Source organism: Cervus elaphus, chromosome 5 (assembly GCF_910594005.1).
Source record: "Cervus elaphus chromosome 5, mCerEla1.1, whole genome shotgun sequence".
NCBI classification, from domain to species: domain Eukaryota; kingdom Metazoa; phylum Chordata; class Mammalia; order Artiodactyla; family Cervidae; genus Cervus; species Cervus elaphus.
The window spans coordinates 22,181,209-22,201,971 of NC_057819.1; the positions used below are offsets into that span (position 1 = coordinate 22,181,209).

The following is a 20,763-nucleotide window of genomic DNA, read 5'->3' on the forward strand; positions in this document are numbered from 1 at the left end:
CCACTAGAACCATCTGGAAAGCGCCATCTTCTTTGACTCCCTGGCTAATTTGTCTCAGGACCCTCCTCCTGGGTGTGCTCACACACCTCTTAGTCAAGATGGATTTCATTGCAAAGGCATATGGAAGGAAAATAGCAAGACTTACTATGGTCTGGCATCCCCTGCCTTTTTGACCCTGGGGAGACTTTTTCACACATGTAGCATCTCCCTTGCCCCAAGCATGGAAAATGTATGACCTCTTGCTCCTAATAGGGTCTGGTTCCTCTCTTTTGTACCCAATATCTGGTTATCTACCCCACTCCTGTGGTTGTTTCTTGTATAGAAGTGCAGATCTTGAAATGTAGACAAGAGTCCAGTCATAAAAAGGTAACCCGGAGCCCATTTGTCTCTTACCTCAAGAAATGTAAACAGGGGACTGATAGTGAGTGTCCAACCTGGAGCCCGTCTTTTTCTCAGGCCAGGAGGTGTGAACAGGAGGCGAGTTATAAATATCTAGCCTGGAGCTTGTCTATCTCCTGTCTCACTATCATTGTATCAGGATGTCCTTAGGCCAAAGGTCATAAAACGATAGTTCATGGGTGCTCAGTCATGTCTGACTCTTTGTGACCCTGTGGACTGTAGCCCTCCAGGCTCCTCTGTCCATGGGATTCTCCCAGGCAAGAATACTGGAGTGGGTTGCCATTTCCTTTTCCAGGGGATCTTCCCAACCCAGAGACCAAACCCGAGCCTCCAGCATTGACAGGTGGATTCTTTAGCACTGAGCTACCTGGGAATCCCATAAAATGATAGGCTTTGAGGCAAATACAGTCCCCAAGACAAGTCTCCACACAGAGCAAAGTATTTTTAAAATGTATTCTTAGATGTCAGCGTTCAAACATTAGTAAATTTCACTGAACCCTGGGTTTTCCATTTCTCTTGCAAAGTCAGAAGATCTCTACACACAGCCCTGACATTCCCGCATGGCAGCAGAAGGCTCAGGGGAGTGGGAGCTGACCCCTTTGAGCGGGGCTTGGGGTGCTCCCTCGAGTTTTTCACAACCCACGAGTTCTCTGTCTTTCAGAGAAGACCTCCTTTCCTCGTTTATGTCACTTCCCTGGGCCCAGAGGGATTGGATTTTTGTGTCAACCCCCATCAGCCTCCAGAGAAGCTCCATCATCCCAGGCTAGTCGTGCTGAATTATATGGATAAACTGAATTCTATTACAAATATCTTAGATAAATAAGTTGTATTGAGTGAGATGTATTAGATTAGTGTATTAGATGCAAGTATTGTAATTTATTGCTCACGTAGGTAGAGGTTTTCATGAGGCAGAGTCATTTAAGAACAGCTGTAATTTCGCCATGGGGGCTACTTCTGTGTTTTGCTACCAGTCTGGAAATTTTTATATCCAGGATTTTAATCAGCCCATGTCACACTGGCAAGGACTCCGAGATGATCAAGGGGATGAATTCCAGGGACTTCTGTGCTACCGAGGCATTGCTGCGCTTCACCGCTCCCTCTGTGACTGGCTCAGCCTGGCTAGGCTCTGAGTCGCCGTCCCTCTCTGGAAATCTCCTCTGAGAAGTCTGGATAACCCAGCCTTTTCTTGGCAGCTCTGAGCCAATCCTGTCTTTGCCAGATCTTAGGTTGGGCCTTTCAACCTCCGTCTTTTCCACATTCAGACTTTGGAGGAATTGGTGATGAGGTCATTGTTGGCATTTTCTTTTTCCCTTCCCCTGGAGTCTCAGAGACTTAAAACAACAACAAAAAAAAACCTCTCAACTACTTCTTTTTATACGTTGAGTCCCCAATTCACAGCATGCTTTGATACAAGAGTTTCTCAGGGAAATCTTCAGAAGTACTTTCAAAATCAGTTTGGAAAACACAAACCCTGCAGATTTCTCATTCCCCTGAGAATATGCTTATCCTGCCAAAATGCCTTTCTTTTATGTGACTAATTGCTGTGCAATCCCCAGACACCTAAGCTTGTGACTCCAGCCTCTGTGCCAATGGAAACTCATTCAGCGTGCTTCTCCCCACCAGGTTCAGTGTCTGCCGTCCGAGCTGGTACAGGAGGCTGAGCAGCACCATATGCTGGGCTCTCACCAGATAAACAGCTCTTCATCCCTCGCGGGCCACCGTTTGATGCATAGGAAGCGCTTGGATCTTTTCCTAAACTCACAAGCGTTGGTGGTGCTTTGAAAAAAATCTCCCAATGTCGAGGGCTACAAAGCTAAAATGAAAACATTCCCCAGAGAAGCGTATGCTAAACTTTACAACAAACCGTAATCTTGGGCCTAATTTACTGGTGTGGTTTTGCTAAGGGGCACAGTTTTGGAAGCATTTGTCTGTCGAGGTAGAATCAAACCTTGTCGAATATGCTTCAGATGGGGATTTTTTTTTCTTCTCGTGGAAAAGAGCCAGAATTTTGTTATTTCTTCATGGAAGCGGCCTGACTAGCAGAATGCAGTCACGGAGTGGTGATGCTTGACTGATGAGGGGGAACATGAAGTTGGATGGAAGCGGGTGTCAGCTTTAAAAAAAATGCATGAAGTAAAAAGTCCCAAGTTAAGTTTTATTTGGGACAAAATGAGGACTGTAGCCTGGGAGATAGCACCTTAGATAGCTCTGAGAAACTGCTCCAAAGAGGCGGGGTACAGGGGGAGGTCAAAATCACCAGTGTGATTCTGGTGAAGGGGGTATACATGCAATCAAACATACATTTTTTTTTAGAAGGTTGCAGCTAGTCATGAGGAACTGTCGTCACCATGAAATATTCTAGTGCTTTTCTAGATATGAGGAGGTACAAGAATTGGGCTCATAAAATTGGCTCCTGAAAAATATCTAACTATCAGACCTGTCCTGCCAGTTTTTCCCCAAAATACAGAGTGCCTCATTTCTGCTCTCCACCCTGAACTCCTTTCAAGGGGTGTTGAATATTGGCAACAGCACGATTTAATACTTGTAGAGTTGGATGGCGGGCTTCCCAGGTGACGCTAGTGGTAAAAGAACCTGCCTGTCAATGCAGGAGACATAAGAAACTCGGGTTTGATCCCAGGGTCAGGAAGATCCCCTGGAGGAGGGCATGGCAACCCACTCCAGTATTCTTGCCTGGAGAATCCCATGGACAGAGGAACCTGGTGGGCATAGGGTTGCACAGAGGCAGATGTGACTGAAGCGACTTAGCAAGCTCACACAGAGGTGGACGGCACATGCCATTGGCAAGTGCCAGTTTGTAGTTGACAGGGCGTCAGTGGGTCTGCAGCGGAGGAGTGTCCCGGGCATCTCAGATGAAGGTGAGCTGAAGGTCGGTGAACCTGAGGCAGCCAGCGGGGCCCGCGCATCTTGTAAACACCATACAAATCCTGCTGCCCTAACAGTCGCTGTTGTTGACAGTGTTCTGCACAGACACCTCTCCTCTCCACTCATGCCTTCTCAAGGGCAGGGACTCGGGTCCGCTTGTGTCCTCAGAGCCCTGCTTGGACCTCAGCGCGTATCATCACTGAGTTTTACCCTCAGACTCTCTGCGAGCTCTCTGTGCCTTTGAGATGGATCCTCATCCTCCCCAGGCTGCAGAGTTGCATTCTCTGAGGTCTCTGTAGCACCAAGACTTTAAGATTCTATAAGGAAGAGTGCGTTTCGGATGAGCTGGGAAGGGAAAGATGTGAAATGGTCTCCATTCTGCCCACACTGGCCCTGAGATCTGTCCTTGTTGGGAGGACTGGATAATCAGTCAGTTCTCGGCTGGGCGCTGGGCACATTGCTTTGGAGGGATGAAAAACTGACATGTCCCAGCCGTGATCTGACTAGGAAAATGAGATTGATCTGCATGAAAAGAGGATTAATAAGAATAAATGAGTCTGAGAGCAAAGCCTCATGATCAGACCTTGACAGTGAATGAGGGAGTCTCCTTAGAGTGGAGGCTTTCAGTGTGGTGCTGGACATGATGCATGGGGAGAGGCTCACAAGACCTGCCCTTTACTGTTGTATGATATGAGCAGATATGAGCAGAGCACTTCATCTCTCATTTATTCTGCGCAGTTCCTGTATATCTACAAGGTACTGGGCCCTGTGCCATGAGCCTGGGCTGCAGAGACTTGAGTAACGCAGCATGCTTGTCCTCAAAAGACTTGCCTTATGATCTCAGAAGCAGAGAAGTAAGCACTCATATATTAACTCATAGTCTATGAACATACATATGTGGACAGACAGAAGGTTCCTTGAGTCAGGATCCATGGACTTGTCTCCTGGAAATCTTCATGAGAGTAATTTGACTTTGCATATTCATTTTTTTGGCCCTAGTGGTAAAGAACCCACCTGCCAATGCAGGAGACATAAGAGATGTGGGTTCGATCTTTGGGTCAGGAAGATCCCTTGGAGAAGGAAATGGAAATCCACTCCAGTATTCTTGTATTTGCAAGGGAACCTGGCAGGCTATATAGTCCATAGGGTCACAAAGAGTCAGACACGACTGAAGTGACTTAGCACCCTTTCATTTTTTATAGTAGTCCACAGAATGATGTGTAAGCAACATGCACCACTGGTAATGGGCTGCTGCATGGTTTCAGTTCTGATGCTTGGTTTTGTTTTTCGGTGGTGGTGGTCGCTTGTGAGATCTCAGTTCCCCGCCCAGGGACTGAACCCAGGCCCCTGGGCAGTGAAGGCAGTGAGTCCTAACCCCCTGACCACCAGGGAATGCCAGTTCTGATGTTCGGCTTTGTGTCCATGATTGTACAAGGGGCCCAAAGGACATGGAGCTGGAGCACATGAATAGTTTAACTCCTGAGAATTCAATTTCATGCTGGAATTCTCCAGGCAAGAATACTGGGATGGGTTGCCATTCCCTTCTCCAGGGGATCTTCCCAACCCAGGGATTGAACCAGGGTCTCTGCATCACAGGCAGATTCTTTACCGTCTGAGCCACCGGGGAAGCCCCACAATTATATGCATTTGGCCCCAAATAACATTGTGTGCTTACCTTCCCAGGTATCCATATACACATGTACGGGTAGAAATTGTGCATCTTTTAACTGATTACCTTCGTTACTCTGCCTGGTCATGTATTCATCACTATATATTGGCATAACCTGTGGGGCACACGGGCACAGTGGTACGGGTCTCCACATCTTCCAGAGATGTGTGATGCCTTCTTCTGGTGGCTAAGCAAATCACTGGTGATGGTGTCATTGACCTCTGGCCTTCAGGAAGATATTAGAGACTGAATTATGGCCACCGAGAAACCCTTGACTAACGAAATGTTATAAGAACTGGAAAATACATTTATAAAAAGTGTAGGTGATAATAGTACACAGAGAGAACCAACACATTATAAATTGCTCAAGAGTTCTGGGCAGAGAGTTACATATGCATATACTGCCCATCTGTGCAATTATATGCTACACACACACACACACACACGTGTGTGTGTGTGTATCTCATATGCATACATGTTACTGTGCATATTCTTTATATTAAAAATGATACATTCTGTGCCTAGTGAATGAAAATAGGGATTTTATTGTGCAATACTGGTTAGTTGCAAATTTTGCTTCAGTTAACTTTAAAACCCAACTACCATTTGTGTGAGTCATTAAGAAAAGAATGAGGTATTTTATAGGCAAATGCTCTATTTGTCCAGGTGAAGGCCAATTGATAAAACAGATGAAGGAGCAGAAACTCAGATTAAGTTACCTGTTCAGAGTCACACAGTGCTGTTAAGCCCAATTCAGTAATGTTCTGGGGAAAAAAAGATGATCAAGATGGTATGTTTACTTATTGAAGGGAAGGGATAGACAGCTATGATTCAGAGAAGTGGATGCCTCTGACCAAGGGAAGCCTAGCACAGTCTGGGGAAACCCTGGGGACAGGAGCACTGTTGTGTCCTGGAGCGGCAGTCCCCAGCCTTTTTGGCACCAGGGACCAGTTTTGTGGAAGACAGTTTTTCCACAAACTAGGGGGTGGGGGAAAGATTGAAGGTGGGAGGAGAAAGAAATGACAGAGGATGAGATGGTTGGATGGCATCACCGACTCAGTGGACATGAGTTTGAGTAAACTCCGGGAGTTGGTGATGGACAGGGAGGCCTGGTGTGCTGCAGTCCATGGGGTCGCAAAGAGTCGGACACGACTGAGCGACTGAACTGAGCTGAACTGAGGGGGTGGGGAGAGATGGTTTCAGGGTGATTCAAGCACATTATGTTTATTGTGCACTTTATTTCTATTATCACTTCATCAGCTCCACCTTAGATCATCAGGCATTAGATCCCAACAGTTGCGAACCCCATCCTAGAGCTTTCTTCTTTCTGAAAAAAAAGTTTGTCTTGTCCTTTTCTTTTTTTTTTTAATGGTTGCACTGTGGGATCTTAGCTCCTAGGTGGCACCAGTGGTTAAGAACCCACCTGCCGATGCAGGAGACAGGACAGATTTGGTCCCTGGGTCGGGAAGATCTCCTCGAGGAGGAAAGGGCAACCCACTCCAGTATTCTTCCCTGGCAATTTCCATGGACAGAGGAGCCCGGTGGGCTACAGTCCATGGAGTCACAAAGAGTTGGAAAAAACTAAGCCGGAGCATGAAGTTCCCCAACCAGGGATTGAACCTGGGCCCTCAGCAATGAAAGCATGAAGTTCCAACCACTGGACTGCGAGGGAATTCCCTGTTCTAAAGCATCTTATTGAGTAAATCTTATTGGATAAACTTTAATGAGGTGACTTAGTCGTCACAAGCACATAGCTTTTTGCAAGAGTCATGATGCAGGCCTCTTTTTAGTAAAGCAGCTTAAATTTAACTCAAACTGATTACTCTAGCTACAACAGAATCCCCTAAGGGCTCTGAATGGCAGTCTTGATTACACTTTGGCCTGAAGGCTAAGACTTTTGCCTTGTAGAGGAAACAGGAAATGGGAGTGTGTATCAGGGGTTCCCCTCCTGAGCCAAAGACGGCAAGAGTTGCCCCGGGGCCACTGCTGGCTTTTCCGTAAGCAGCTGGTGGAATTCACAGAGCAAGCCAGTGGGAACAAGCTCCCGTGTATTCACAGGCTATAAAAGCTCAACCCTCTCACATGAGCCCCTACCGGGCCTTTCTTAAGTCAGTACAATTTGTCACTTGGATTCTTTTTTCTAGCTTATATGGCATCTAGCAGAGTCTGCCCTGGGGAAGCAAACACTTTATTTCTCTTTCTCCCTGTGTGCATGTGTCTTTCTCTAGATTCCAGGTTAGTTTGTAGCCCTGCATTAGCAGTTCTCTGATGTGTTTGAGAAAAGTTTTTATTTTTTATAAGATTTTTTTTTGATGTGGACCATTTTTAAAGTCTTTATTGAATTTGCTGCAATACTGTTTCTGTTTTATGTTCTAGTTTTTCAGCCCAGAGGCATGTAGTCTTAGCTCCTTGACCAGAGATGGAACCCGTACCACCTGCATTGGAAGGCACAGTTTTAACCACCAACCGCCAAGGAAAGTTTTTAATTTGCAGTTTGGTAAGGGTGGGAAAAGTGCTCTTTTCAGCTGACTACATCTCTCAGCTGAAACTGGAATGTTGCTGACATGATTTTGTCCTTGATTTTTATTAAGCAGAGGATAAACCAGGCTCCTTATTCTTGATTCTTTAAGTAATTCTTTAAGTGAAACCTAAGAATGAACTGAATATAGCGAGGGAATCAGTGGTTACTATAGCAACTATTTGACCAAAAGAAAAGGACAGCGTCAGGTCAGAACATGTCACTTGGGACCCTGGCCCTCCATTACTGGCTAGATGACCTAACTGAGATTTAGTCTCCTCATCTGTAAAATGGGTAGAGGATCACTTTCCCACAATGCCCAAGTGCAGGATTTTTTCAGATTAAGGGCCAATTTTTATGGGCTCTCACCAGCATTTTGTAAAAAGTGAAGGAATAGAATGGACTGGAATGAAATGGCACAGAGCAAAGTGGAGTGAAGTAGAATGGGATGGGATGGAACAGAACAGAAAATTCTAACTGGGCTCTCTCACTGTTTTTCTTTTTTTAATATTTATGTTTATTTAGTTATTTATTTGGCTGTGCCAGGTCTTAGCTGTGGATATTGGATCTTCGATCTTCATTGCAGCATGCAGAACCTTTAGTTGTGGCATGTCGTATCTAGTTCCCTGTCCAGGGATCAAACCCAGGCCCCCTGCCTTGCAGGCAATGAGTGTTAGCCCTTGGACCGCCAGGAAGTCCTGTCATCACTGCTTTCTTACCTTGTTCGATTTTCCTTGTAAGCCCATCTTGCTATCTGATTTTGAGTATAATCTTGCTAGCATGGGAAAAGAGTGCAATTGTATGATGGTTTGAACATTCTTTGGCATTACCTTTTTTGGGGATTGGAGTGAAAACTAACCTTTTCCAGTCCTCTGGACACTGCTGAGTTTTTCAAATTTGCTGGCATAGTGAGTGCAGCACTTTAAGAGCATCATCTTTTAGGATTTGAAATAGCTGGAATCCCATCACCTCCACTAGCTTTGCTCATAGTAATGCTTCCTAAGGTCCACTTGACTTCAGTCTCCAGGATGTCTGGCTCTAGGTGAGTGACCACACCATCGTGGTTATCTGGATCATTAATACCTTTACTGTACAGTTCTTCTGTAATTCTTGACACCTCGTCTTAATCTCTTCCACTTCTGTTAGGTCCTTGCTTTTTCTGTCCTTTATTGTGCCCATCTTTGCACCAAATGTTCCCTTGGTATCTCCAATTTTCTTGAAGAGATCTCTAGTATTGCATTTATATCTATGTGTGTCAAGTTTGTCTGTCTCCTCCACTGGACGGTCAGCTCCATGAGAGTAGGGACTGTATTGTTTATCACTCTATCCTCAGCACCTAGGACAGTTCCTGGGTCTTCACTGACATTAAATACATATTTATCAAACGAATGAATGATTTATCCTTGTTTTACAGATGAGGGGTCTGTGACAGAGAAAAGCTATGTCACACTACACCGGGACTCCAAGCTTGCTCTTTCCATCCTTCATTGATGGGATGGGAGGGTGTTAGAGCTGGAAACTTCAGGTACCCTTGGGTTTACCAATGGGGCATCTGAGCCTGGAGAGGGAGAGTGACTTGTTCAGTGTCATGAGGGGAAGAGTTGGATGAGGAGCCAGGTTGCTGGCCTTCAGTCTGAGGCACCAAGCTGCTGCTTCCAGCTCCCTCACCCTGGACTTGAGCACTATCAAGCTAGTCTGAACTAATCCATACCTCCTGCTTAATGACACATCACTGGTGGCTTGGGGCCAGCGTGAAGGCAGTGATGGGCCCAAAAGGGGCACCAGGGATCTTTTGGGATGGTGGAAGTATTCTGTGTCTGAGTGTGGCAGTGGTTTCATGGTGCACACACCACCCAGCTCATCCAGCTGTGCCCTCCAGATGGATGCTATGCATTGAACTTAAATTATACCTCGGTGAGGGTCATAAAAAAGTCCCAGTGTGTGTATTTGGGTCTTGTCTTTCCCAATCAGGTCCTCCTTCTGTGGGCTGTATGAAGAGGGTAACACACAACGTGAGGAGCCCTCTGCCCCCATTCAGAGGACCTCTGCCCTGTCACCAGCTGTGATCCCTGCAGGAGCTGCCTGTCCTGGGCCTTACTTTCCCCATCGATAATATAGGGACATAACACTTATTGAACAGGGTATTCAGAGGAATCAATGGCTATCATCCTATGTAAAGTGCTTTAAAAAATGCATAATGCTAGTAAGCACTCAATACGTGAGAGCTATTGGTTTTCTTTTTTTGTATTTCTTAGAGATATAAACCCTCAAGGTCAACTAAATATTTTTTGAGTACCCGCTGCTCCTCAGACATAATGCACTTGCTCAACTTGGTAATAAATACAAAATGTTTGATTTGACAATTGAATTGAAAGATGTTTTTTTTTCTTTACATGCTTCATTTTTGCCTATCTTCATATGGAATTCAGCATTTATTATGATTTGTGAGAAACATACTCTTTGATTATATAGCTTTCCCCCCATTACTCAGATCTTTTTATTCTTCAGTAATGCACAAACACACATAACATATATTTATAAAATTAGAATGAGTGTGTCCATATAATTTTAACTCCATCATTTTTCACTAAATATTATTTCCTGATTATATTTCCCTTTCCTTAAATTTTATTTAAATTTATTTTATGATTCCTGGTGTTTCATTTGTGTGCACTGTTATTTATTGAACTAGGCATTTCATACAGAATATTTTTATTTTCATTATGAACAGCACTGCAGAAGGCACCCTTTATTTTATTCAGCTTAAACAAACACCATTTACACTTCTTAAACTGCTCTTGCCAAGTTGTTGAGGAGGTAGACTGCAGCCATTACTCTTGACTGTGTGACTTTTTTTCTTTCTAACTCATTTCTCCAGGTGGGGGGAGAGGTCAGGAGAGAAGCCTTATAAAGCCTCTATGGTGTAGACACAGATACGTCAATAGTGTGGCAGACTCAGAGGGAGGGTGCTGATACAGACTCAATTCTTGCTTCTTTTCTAAATAGAAAACAAAGCCAGTGGTGTATTTTACAAGATCCCCAAAGGAAAACTATTTACACTAGGAGACCCCTGTTTGCCCCTATTACTCTAAAGTACTGTAACTGCAGGAGTGTAATTTGACAGTAGAACAATGAACCTCTAGAGGCAGCCTTCCTACGATGACATTGGCAAGTCATCTGGCCCATGCTCGCAGATTAACATGACACGAACCGTCGTTTTCAGTCTTCACATTCCCGTCCTCAGCTCTTCTTACATTAGAATACACAGCATTTGGTGTTGCTTCAGGGCCTCAGAGGGCCCTGAAGGTATCTTTACGATGAGTGGTAGGAACCTGACTCTGATCTTTACCTTGCACTGTCTGTCTGTCTGCTTCCCCAACACACATGCCTCTATGATGTGACATGACTCAGAGATCTCTCTATTTCAGTTGCTAGCCCAAAGGCCAAATTCATCCCTGGAAATCCATATTTATCAGATTTTTTACCTCAACTTCCTTAGCATTTGGACTAGGTTTCCTCTACCTGTCTGCCTCCTCTCATGATATCCTTAATGTGATAACCTGGTGTACATCACCTCATACCCCTTCTTATCCAGATTCAGGCTACTCATGGAGCAGAGGAATGAATGGGACCCAGAGGAAACTGGTGATATAGTCACATTGAACATCTAGTTATTGAACACTTTCTATATGTCATCTCTGTGCTAGAAGTAGAGACACTGTAGATGAGAAGAGACAGGTCCATGGCCTCAAGCAGGTTACTTTCAGGTGGAGAACAGAGATAAGAAACAAGTAAAAAGTAACCAGGAGCATTCAGAGAGTGATAAATATTGAAAAGCAGATTATAAAATACAGCACAGAGCAATCCAGAGTAACTAACATAGTGTGGTACTCAATCGCGCAGTCGTGTCCAACTCTTTGTGACCCCACGGGCTGTAACTTGCCGGGCTCCTCTGTTGTGGGGTTTTTCAGGCAAGAACACTGGAGTGGGTTGCCATTTCCTTTCCCAGGGGATCTTCCTGACCCGGGATCGAACCCACATCTCCTGTTGTGTCTCCTGCTTTCTCAGGTGGGTTCTTTACCACTGAGCCACCAAGGAAGCCCTGTTCTTATGAATGGCTGGACAGAAAAGAGGAAGGGGTGTGTGTGTGTGTGTGATGGGGCAGGGGTGCTGGTGTGTGACTGGGTGGCCCAAGACAACCAGTTATATCTGCTTCAGACATGAATGACAAACAGATCTCAGTCATTCAGTCATGGGAAGATGGTGGCAAGGTGTTCAGTTGGGGATAAGCTCAGGAGAGCTCCAGGGAGAGAAGACCCATGACCCATGAGGGAAGAGCCTGTGCAGGGGCCGGGGAGAGGAGTGCAAAGGGAGCTTGGAGAAGTTGGCTTGTCCCTAGGTCTTGTAAGTAAGTACCATGACCCTAGGTCTTGTAAGCTGTAATCAAGATTTTGGACTTTGTCCTGTGTAGCGAGGGAAGTCTCTAGAGGGGACTGGCATGAGCAGGCAGAGGAAGAGAGCACCCAGCCTGGTATCAGTAGTCCTGGGGGCTGGCTGGCATCGTTACACACATAGGTAAAACCCTGGGAAGTGATGTTCCCTTTCTCGACACTGGATTCAGTCTCCGTGCAATGAGGGTCATGATGCCCGCCACACGCAATTATTGTGGATATTAATGCTTCCGGAGAAGAGGAAGAACCTCACAGGCAGTGAGTTCCTATACCCATAAGAGATCCCTACTGCAGTCATTTCTCGTTAGTTACACTAGTTATGTCCTATAAAGTCCCTGCAAACACTGAATTAACAAATACTAAACCATTCCTTCTAGAGGAAACACACACACATATGTGCATCTCACATAGGTTATAATAATCCTGCAGATTCAGGAGAGTTGAGGTCTGTACTGGAGGGAGGTAGGTTGGGGAAAGTTCTAGCAATGGGTGAGGCCCACTTGAGCTGGGAGAAGGTGAGGGCAGAACCCTAACGCATCCATCGCAGCGTTCTTGTCAGTGAGGAACCTTGTTCTCTTAAGATAGGTCTGCTACTGCCACTGAGTCCAGGGATGTTTAGGGGTCTTATCGCATGTCTCCCACTGCAGTGCTCTGGAGGGAAGGCAGAAGTTTCTCTAGAACAGATCTGCCTCCCATGGAAGGGCAGTTGGCTCGGCATTGTGTCAGCCTCATAGGATTTTAAAATAAAAACACGGCTCTCCACTTGTTTGTCTGCTTTAGTTGAAAATCTTACTCTGGTTGCTCACATTACAATCCTGGGCACAACAATACAGATTTATGTCCCTCAAACATGCCTTAAAAGACAGCTGATTTGCTTGGTTCATCATTTTTCTTCTCTCCTTTAGGAAGTAAAGCAGACAAAGAGAGAGAGAGAGGCAAAGTGGCTTCTTTTACACTTTGAAAAGTGATAGAAATATCTTTTTCAACTCCCACTGGAATTTCAGGGGGAGAGACGCATTAGCTGCCACTTTCCACTGCCATCTGGGGGCAGAATTTTTGCTGCTCAGAGTAGTGGAGCCTGGAGGTCAGGGGACTCTGGAGGGCTAAACTCTGACAGGGTGGGAAAGCACTCCCCGAATGAACTCAGCCTGATGCGTAGTTACCCATCAGTACCCCTGTTCACTGCTTTGTAACCCAGGCTTGTCAGGTTCGTGTCACTGTGGTTTCATCCCACCTTCCTATTACTGGCCTTGCTTAATTCTGCTTAAAGATTCCCAGAGATGTGGTGACATGGTGCGGTAGCAATGACAGGGGCCTCTGTCTGAGATTCTGATGTAAGGATGTAAGCATCATTTTAGTTATTTTCTCCTCAGTCTTTGATTTCACCCTACAGTGAACCAAGCTCATCTTTTCCTTCTCGTGGAAGCAAATACACATTCATATCCTTTTTCTAGGGGGACAGGACAGGTGGTGATAATACCTCCCAAACAACGTGGAGGTTTGCTCTTAGAGTTTGCACCTTGACACTGCTGGCATTGCTCTGGGCCGTTCACCTGGTCACATGGAGGAAGCAGTTGGACGTGTGCACCTGGGGTGGGAAGGGAGGCTGGGTCGCAGATACCGATTCAGGTGAGGAAGAGAAGGTCTTGAGTGAGTCTTCTTTTGTGGCTTGGGAAACAGGCTTCTTGGTGGCACTCCAGGTGAGCTGGGGACCACTGCCAGCAGGCCAGTATCCCAAAAAGTAGTGTGTGACCTTAAGCCAGTGACACATCACGTGGCTGGCCTCAGGTTCTTCATCTGTAAAAAGGAGGTTGCAGACCCCTGGCAGTTTTGTGATTCTGTGCTAAACTGATTGTTGCTTTTGTGTCTTCTGCCCATAAAGTGATCTCCTCCCCCTCCCCATCCAGATACATAAAAGACATTCATTCTTCTGATGGTCTAAGAGAGAAAGCCATCAACATTTCCTTGCTTCTCTGGAAGATGTGAAGTGCCGCGGGGGCTTACATTGTCTGATACCTAACCTGCGAAGGCATCATGTTAAAAGGGTGCCTGCCCCGAGTGCTGAGTCAGAAGTCCATAGCAGAATGCCACATCCTCATCTCCATCCCGTAAAATTAATGCAAAATGTAATGGGGCAAAAGATTGTATCCACGTTACTGATGCATTTCATGAGTGTATTTCTACAACGGTCTTAGTCTAGTGCAAAGCTTTCTTGGTTTTTTCAGGAAAAAAAAAAAAATCCCCTTTACAGCTCAAATGAAGTGTTGTTTTAGTAACATATGGATACCTTTTAAACATCTTCAGATACGGCGCACTAGTGAAATATGCTGCACCTGGGGTTTGATTAGTGGTGGTTTGAGTACATAAAGGAGGTGAGGAAAAGGAAAAAAACACACAGAAAAGGCAACAAAGGTTATGGAACTCCGTTAAATTATGTTTATGGTTTTACTTGTCAGTAGTTTGTAATACAGAGTGGTTTTCCTGGAGTCTATCAGTATTGTCACCAATTAGTGCCTACAAATTACCTTTTGTTCAAGCCACGTTCTCCTGGTTGTCTTGGGGCCTCATAGATCAGAGCTGTTGCGGTTCATGAACTTTTACTGTCAGGTCTCACATGAACTTTTTCTGCTGCTGCATCTGGCGGCCCTGTCCCCTCCCCCAAGGTCTCCAACGGCTGTGATTCGATTTTTGTGAATGGGAAGGAGATGAAGAGCAAAGTGGACACGATCGTGAACTTCACCCACCAGCACTTCACCTCCCAGTTAGAGGTCACGGTCTGGGTGCCCAGACTCCCCCTGCAGGTTGAGATCTCCGACACGGAGCTGAGTCAGATCAAAGGATGGAGGATCCCGGTGGCCTCCAATCGAAGGTGAGGAACTCAGGGTGAGGGGCTGACCCTCAGAGGGGGCTGTGGGTCTGAGGCTCCTAGGGCTTGGATCTGAGGCAAATCGTCCTCAGGGACCCAGGCTCCAGCAAAACTGCATCTAAAGTGGGTAGTAACAGGAACAGAGTTAAGACAGATCTGACTTGGGTCCTTATTCTGAAAGGAGAAAATTATAATAGGAATAATATAGTAAGTTCCCTACATACGAACACTTGTGTTGTGAACTTTCAAAGATGCCAATGCACATTCGCATAGTCCAGTCCCGTAAACTAGTTCACGTGTCTGGCACGTGTTGTCACATGGGCACACCTTCTACAGGTGGCTGAGCTTTTGTTACTGTATAGAGTACAGTAGTACAGGGCCTTTGTTTCAAGCCCAGGAGGTCCGGAAGTAAACATAAAAGCAGTGGTGATGTAGCTGATATTGTTAAGGAGTACCAGCTGTTGTATAGTACTATTGTACTTTTCAAGGTCCTATGCTGTAAGATTAAAAATATTTTCTTTATTTTCTGTGTTTGTTTTTATGAATTATTTGCATGAAAAGTGTTATAAACCGATTACAGTAAGCTACTCTATAGCCCATTGTGTCAGTTTGGTACCTAGGCTAACATAGTTAGACTTACAAACGAACTTAAACAAAGGCACTCTTGGAACGGAACTCATTCGTATATAGTGGGTTTACTGTCATATTATCTACCTCATAGAATAGTTGCTAGGATTCAATAAAATGATGCAGCACATAAGAAGCGTACAGCACAAGGCCTGGCATTTAGGGAATAGCTCTATTCCCCATTGCCCTAGTGTTCTTTCCTGCATTATCCATTCTCAGCTTTCTGCTTGTAAATGTCAACCATCCTTGGTGGAGCACAGTGCAGTGGCTAAGCTGTGAACTCTGGAATAAGGCCACTAAGTTTTCACCCTGGCTTTTCCACATTTGGGGTTTCTCTGGTGGCTCAGATGGTAAAGAATCCGCCTGTAATGTGGAGGACTTGGGCTCAATCCCTGGGTTGGGAAGATCCCCTGGAGAAGGGAATGGCTACCCACTGCAGTATTCTTGCCTGGAGAGCTCCATGGACAGAGGACCCTGGCAGGCTACAGCCCATGGGGTTGCAAAGAGTCATACATGACTGAGCAACCTTTCACTTTCCCAGGTATAGCTGTGAGACCTTGGACAAGTTACTTAACTTCTCTCTTCCTGTTTCTTCATCTGCAAGTTGGAGATGACAATAGAGTGACTGAATAGAGTTGTTCCAAGAATTCAGTGAAATGATACACCCTGCAGCAGTCAGAATTCTGAAGATAGCATTTATTCACTTTACAGGAGCATGTAAGGCAGGACCCGGCACATAGTCTAACTCGGGACATGTGAGTCTCTGCCCCTCTCTCCCCTGACACAGACCCTGTCCACTGAGGGCGCCACAGACCAGTCAGCAGCCACCAAACCAGGTCCTCTCATGAGGGACGCTTGACAGGTTCATCTCAAGGGGAAGTTTATGGAATGGCCAAGTCAGAGAGGGTTTCTCAGGGCAGGTCATGGGCAGGCAAGTGGAGGAGAACTTGTGTCAGGACAGGCGGAAGGGCCGGGGTGCTGAGGAAGGAGGAGAAGTCAGGATGCAGGTGTCAGATGTGTTTCAGTTGTTTTAGCAGCTCTGCAGGTCTGCAGTCACTTAGGTCAGGTGGGTGGGAGATAGGAGGCATACTCTGGTCACTTTAGGGCTCTGAGCTCAGAGAAAGCTGGTTCTGCGAGATCAAAGGGCCCTTATCCAGGTGACGGTTCACAGGGGCCCACCTTGGGTGTCATCACACCTGGCTTATAGCTCATGCTCATCTGCAGGATGTCAGGGGCATCATTCTCATCTCCACCCGCAAGGGAGGTGCCCAGGCCTGGGTAGGGGTTGACCACTCACTCAAGGCCAACAGGGGGGAGTGGCCACTGGCGACACAGGGCTCTTATGATCCCAGACCTCACGTTCCCTCCTGCAGCCCACCTTCTGCATCATCCCTGCACAGGGGGTCATGAGGAAATTGCAGATTTCCAGGACATAGGACAAAGGTGCCATCTCTGCCTGGGCAGTGCTGGTCCCCCCAGCGCTGGGCGGGGGAGGCGGGGCCGTGCTGGGCTCCTGTGTCCCGAGCCTGTGGCAGCACATGTGACGCTCAGTGACCACCGCACAGGGTCCGGGGAGTGAAAGAAGCAGCAGATGGTGGGTGACCGCTGGTAGGCAACCCTGGCAGGAAGAAAATCCAGTTCACACCAAGCATCACAGTCACAGGGAATCTGGACAAGGAGGTAGGGGAGACCCTTCTTCCTCAGGATGACGTTGGCTCTGCTGTGTGTGTGTGTCCCAGGCCTACCCGAGACAGTGAAGACGAGGAGGATGAGGAGAAGAAGGGGAGAGGGTGCTCCCTGCAATACCAGCACGCCCTCGTGCGCGTCCTCACCCAGTTCGTGGCCGAGTCCCCCGACTCGGGCCAGCTGAGCTACATGCTGGGCCCTGACTGGCAATTTGACATCACCGACCTCGTGATGGATTTCATGAAGGTGGAAGAGCCGAGAATTGCTCAGATACAGGATGGCAGGACCCTGGTGGGCCGGGAGCCGGGCATCACCACTGTGCAGGTACAGGCACCCAGCCCTGGCCACCTCCCGCAACCCTGGTCTGTGTTGATAAGTGTCCAGGCGGATGCTGGAGGACAGCGTGTGTACGCATGCATCAAAGATTTATGGGCAGTGATAGAGGGTTCATCAATTCTAACAGTTCAAACTCAAATTAAATTTTGTTTTACATTTTTTTTTTAAGAAACTTCCCAGATAGTCCAGTGGTTAAGAATCCACCTTGCAATTCAAGAAACATGAATTCGATCCCTGGTCAGGGAACTGGAATTCCAGTAAAATTGAATCAATTAAGCCTGTGGGCTCCAGAGTCCGCTAGCCACAACTAGAGAGTCCGTGTACACCAACATCCCACGTGATGCAACTAAGACCCCATGCTACTAACTAAATAAATGAATACTTTTATAATAGACAATAGAATTCACAAAAGTTCATAGAACAATTGAAAAATGAAAAGTAATGATAATAAAATTATATTGTATTTTCCCCAAAGAGGGTCAAAGTCATTTTCAAATCTTATTGTCTAGAGTAGCAAATAAAAACCTCGGAGAATAATCAAAGAAAAATGTTTGCCTTTTAGAGAGTTGAGAAAAAATATCTCATTTCTTTTACCAAAGCTAAATTTAACACACAGTCTAAGCAATCTTTCCCCTAATGTGACCCTTTACTTTTTATGTGTCACTAACAGAAGACAGTAGAACCTGTGAAAGCTAGTTTCATTTTCCTCAACTTGAGCATTAACCATTTAGCTATGTTTTACCTTGAACAGTGGACCAAAAAAAATTTAAAAACGTATTGCACTAAAAATAATAAAAACCGCTCTCCACTTTACTATAGTAACAGTAAAACTGTTTTCTAGCCAGTGGACAGGATCATTCTGCAGAAAGAATGCAGCATATTTTTAAATAACAAATTAAAAAATTACTGCTCATGGTTCAAGTCAGATTTTTAGGTGTTGGCCAAGTCAGTTTTTGACAAAGCTGGACTCAGTGTTACATTCTGCATCACTCTTCTGTTGCTGTGTAACAGATCAATCAAACAGCTCCCGGCATGAAGTTCTGAACGTTGGGAGTCCAGGTGAGCTTGGGGTACCAAGTTCAGGGTACCACAAGGCTGCGATCAAAGTATGGGTCAGGCTGGGCTTATGTGGGGCTTTGAAGAAGTGTTTGCTTCCTGGCTCAGGTTGCTGGAAGAATGCAGTTCCTCGTGGTGCAGGACTGAGAACTCTGTTTCCTTGTGGACTATCAGCCAGAGGTCATTCTCTGCTCCTAGAGTTCCCTCCATTGCTCCTCACGGAGCAGATCCACCACCAGATTCTCACTCTTTGAATCTGACTTTCTCTTCTACCAGTCAGGGAGAAAGCACTCTGATTTTAAGGGCTCGTGTGATTCCATGAGACCCACCTGACTAACCCAGTATGGTCTCCCTATTTTAAGGTCAACTGTGCCATATCCTATAACATAATTGGGAGGCTGATTTCTCATCATATTCACAGGTTTGAGAGATTAGACAGAACCTTTTTGGGGGGACAGGTCTGGAAATTCTGCCCAGTAGATATGCATCTTTATTTGACACTTCCCTGGTAGCTCAGATGGTAAAGTGTCTGCCTACAGTGTGAGAGACCGGGTTCAATCCCTGGGTCAGGAGGATCTCCTGGAGAAGGAAATGGCAACCCACTCCAGTATTCTTACCTGGGAAATCCCATGGATGGAGGAGCCTGGTAGGCTACAGTCCCTGGGGTCACAAAGAGTCGGACGCCACTGAGCAACTTCACGTTCTTTCTTTCTTTCCTGATTTCAAGGGCTTCCCTGGTGGCTCAGTGGTAAAGAATCTGCCTGCCAGTGCAGGAGACTAGCGTTCAATCCCTGGCTTGGGAAGATCCCCTGGAGAAGGAAATGGCAACCCACTCCAGTATTCTTACCTGGGAAATCCCATGGACAGAGGAACCTGGCAGGCTACAGTCCATAGGGTCGCAAGAGTTGGACACGACTCAGTGGCTAAACCACCACCACCACCTGCTTGTAAGCTAGACTATTAAGAAAAATGGCTTAGGAGAGTAAGATTCTCTTTCCCACCTTGCTCACCTGGTTTATCCAGGGATGACACGGCAGCCCACAAAATGGTGATGAGTGGTCCATGAGTATGTGTGTTACTCACTCAGTCGTGGCTGACTCTTTGGGACCCCATGGACTACAGCCCACCAAGCTCCTCTGCCCATGGGATTCTCTAGGCAAGAATACTGGAGTGGGTTGCCATGCCCTTCTCCAGGGTTGAGTGGTCCATAGTGAACATCTAATGCTCACTGGAAGGAGTAAGAGTAGGAAGAGATGGCTGAGCACCAACCTTTCAAAGAGCTTTTACTGCAATTCTTCCATCTTCACAACTAAGTATTATTTGTTGGAAAAATGTCAGTCTTTGGTGCCCAGTACCAAGGTAGGCAATTTTTAGTTATTGCCTCTAAATTAAATCAAGCTTAAAAAATACAGTACTGTTATCATGATATGAATCAAAGGAAAGAAAATGGGCCAAGATGACATTTGTACTTAAAACTCCTTCACTTGGAGAGCGTAGTTGAACAGGATCATGACTTAGCACACACACACTCATGACTTGCTTACATACACAATTTCGCTACATACACTCATGTCACAGGAAACTAGGAGAACACTTTGGTGGGAACACCAGTTCAGGAGTTTTGAATGGTGTGAGGAGCAGACACTGTGGTTTCTCACTGACTCTGCAGGTCCTGTCGCCTCTCTCTGACTCCATCCTGGCTGAAAAGACCGTGACCGTCCTGGATGACCGGGTCACTATTGCGGACCTGGGTGTGCAACTGGTGGCCGGCTTGTCTCTCTCCCTGCAGCCTCACAGGTTGGACAAAAGAGCCATCGTCTCAACAGCAGCTGCGCAGGATGTTCTTCAAGCCCCACAGCAGGTAAGATTCCAGAGTCCTTTTGTCGGTGGACAGTTGGGACCTCTTCTTTCTCTGTCACATCTTGTAAAGGAGATAAATAGAGCACTCATAACTGGGACTGGTGATTCTTGAAGCTTCTACCTATTTCTTATCCAGTCTGTCCTGACTCTGAGAAAAGTACTCAATGGCTTAGATACATTTTTCTCATATGTTCTTCTTGCTTTTGAGCAGCCTTACCTGTTTTAGACACAGTCTCCTGCTAGACCATGACCAAAGGCTCCCATATTTTTACTTTTGCCCAAGCAGGTGCCTATTGACACTTGGAAATTTCATTTCAGCTACTTAAACAAGCATGGCTAATAGGCATCCAATCGCCACTGTTGACAATGATTGCCAACTCTCAAACTCTCCCCCTCTTTAAACTTTGACATG

General features: G+C 46.0%; 1 protein-coding gene across 1 annotated transcript in view; it reads left to right on the forward strand.

Moving 5' to 3' along the window:
• Nucleotides 1–20,763, forward strand: part of TMEM132B (transmembrane protein 132B) — a 383,675-nt gene that overhangs the window by 356,275 nt on the left and 6,637 nt on the right. Inside the window, exons 6-8 of the mRNA XM_043902095.1 lie at nucleotides 14,584–14,789; nucleotides 17,153–17,423; nucleotides 20,161–20,352. Of these exons, the coding sequence (XP_043758030.1) occupies nucleotides 14,584–14,789; nucleotides 17,153–17,423; nucleotides 20,161–20,352 (669 nt within the window). The remainder of the gene's footprint in view (nucleotides 1–14,583; nucleotides 14,790–17,152; nucleotides 17,424–20,160; nucleotides 20,353–20,763) is intronic.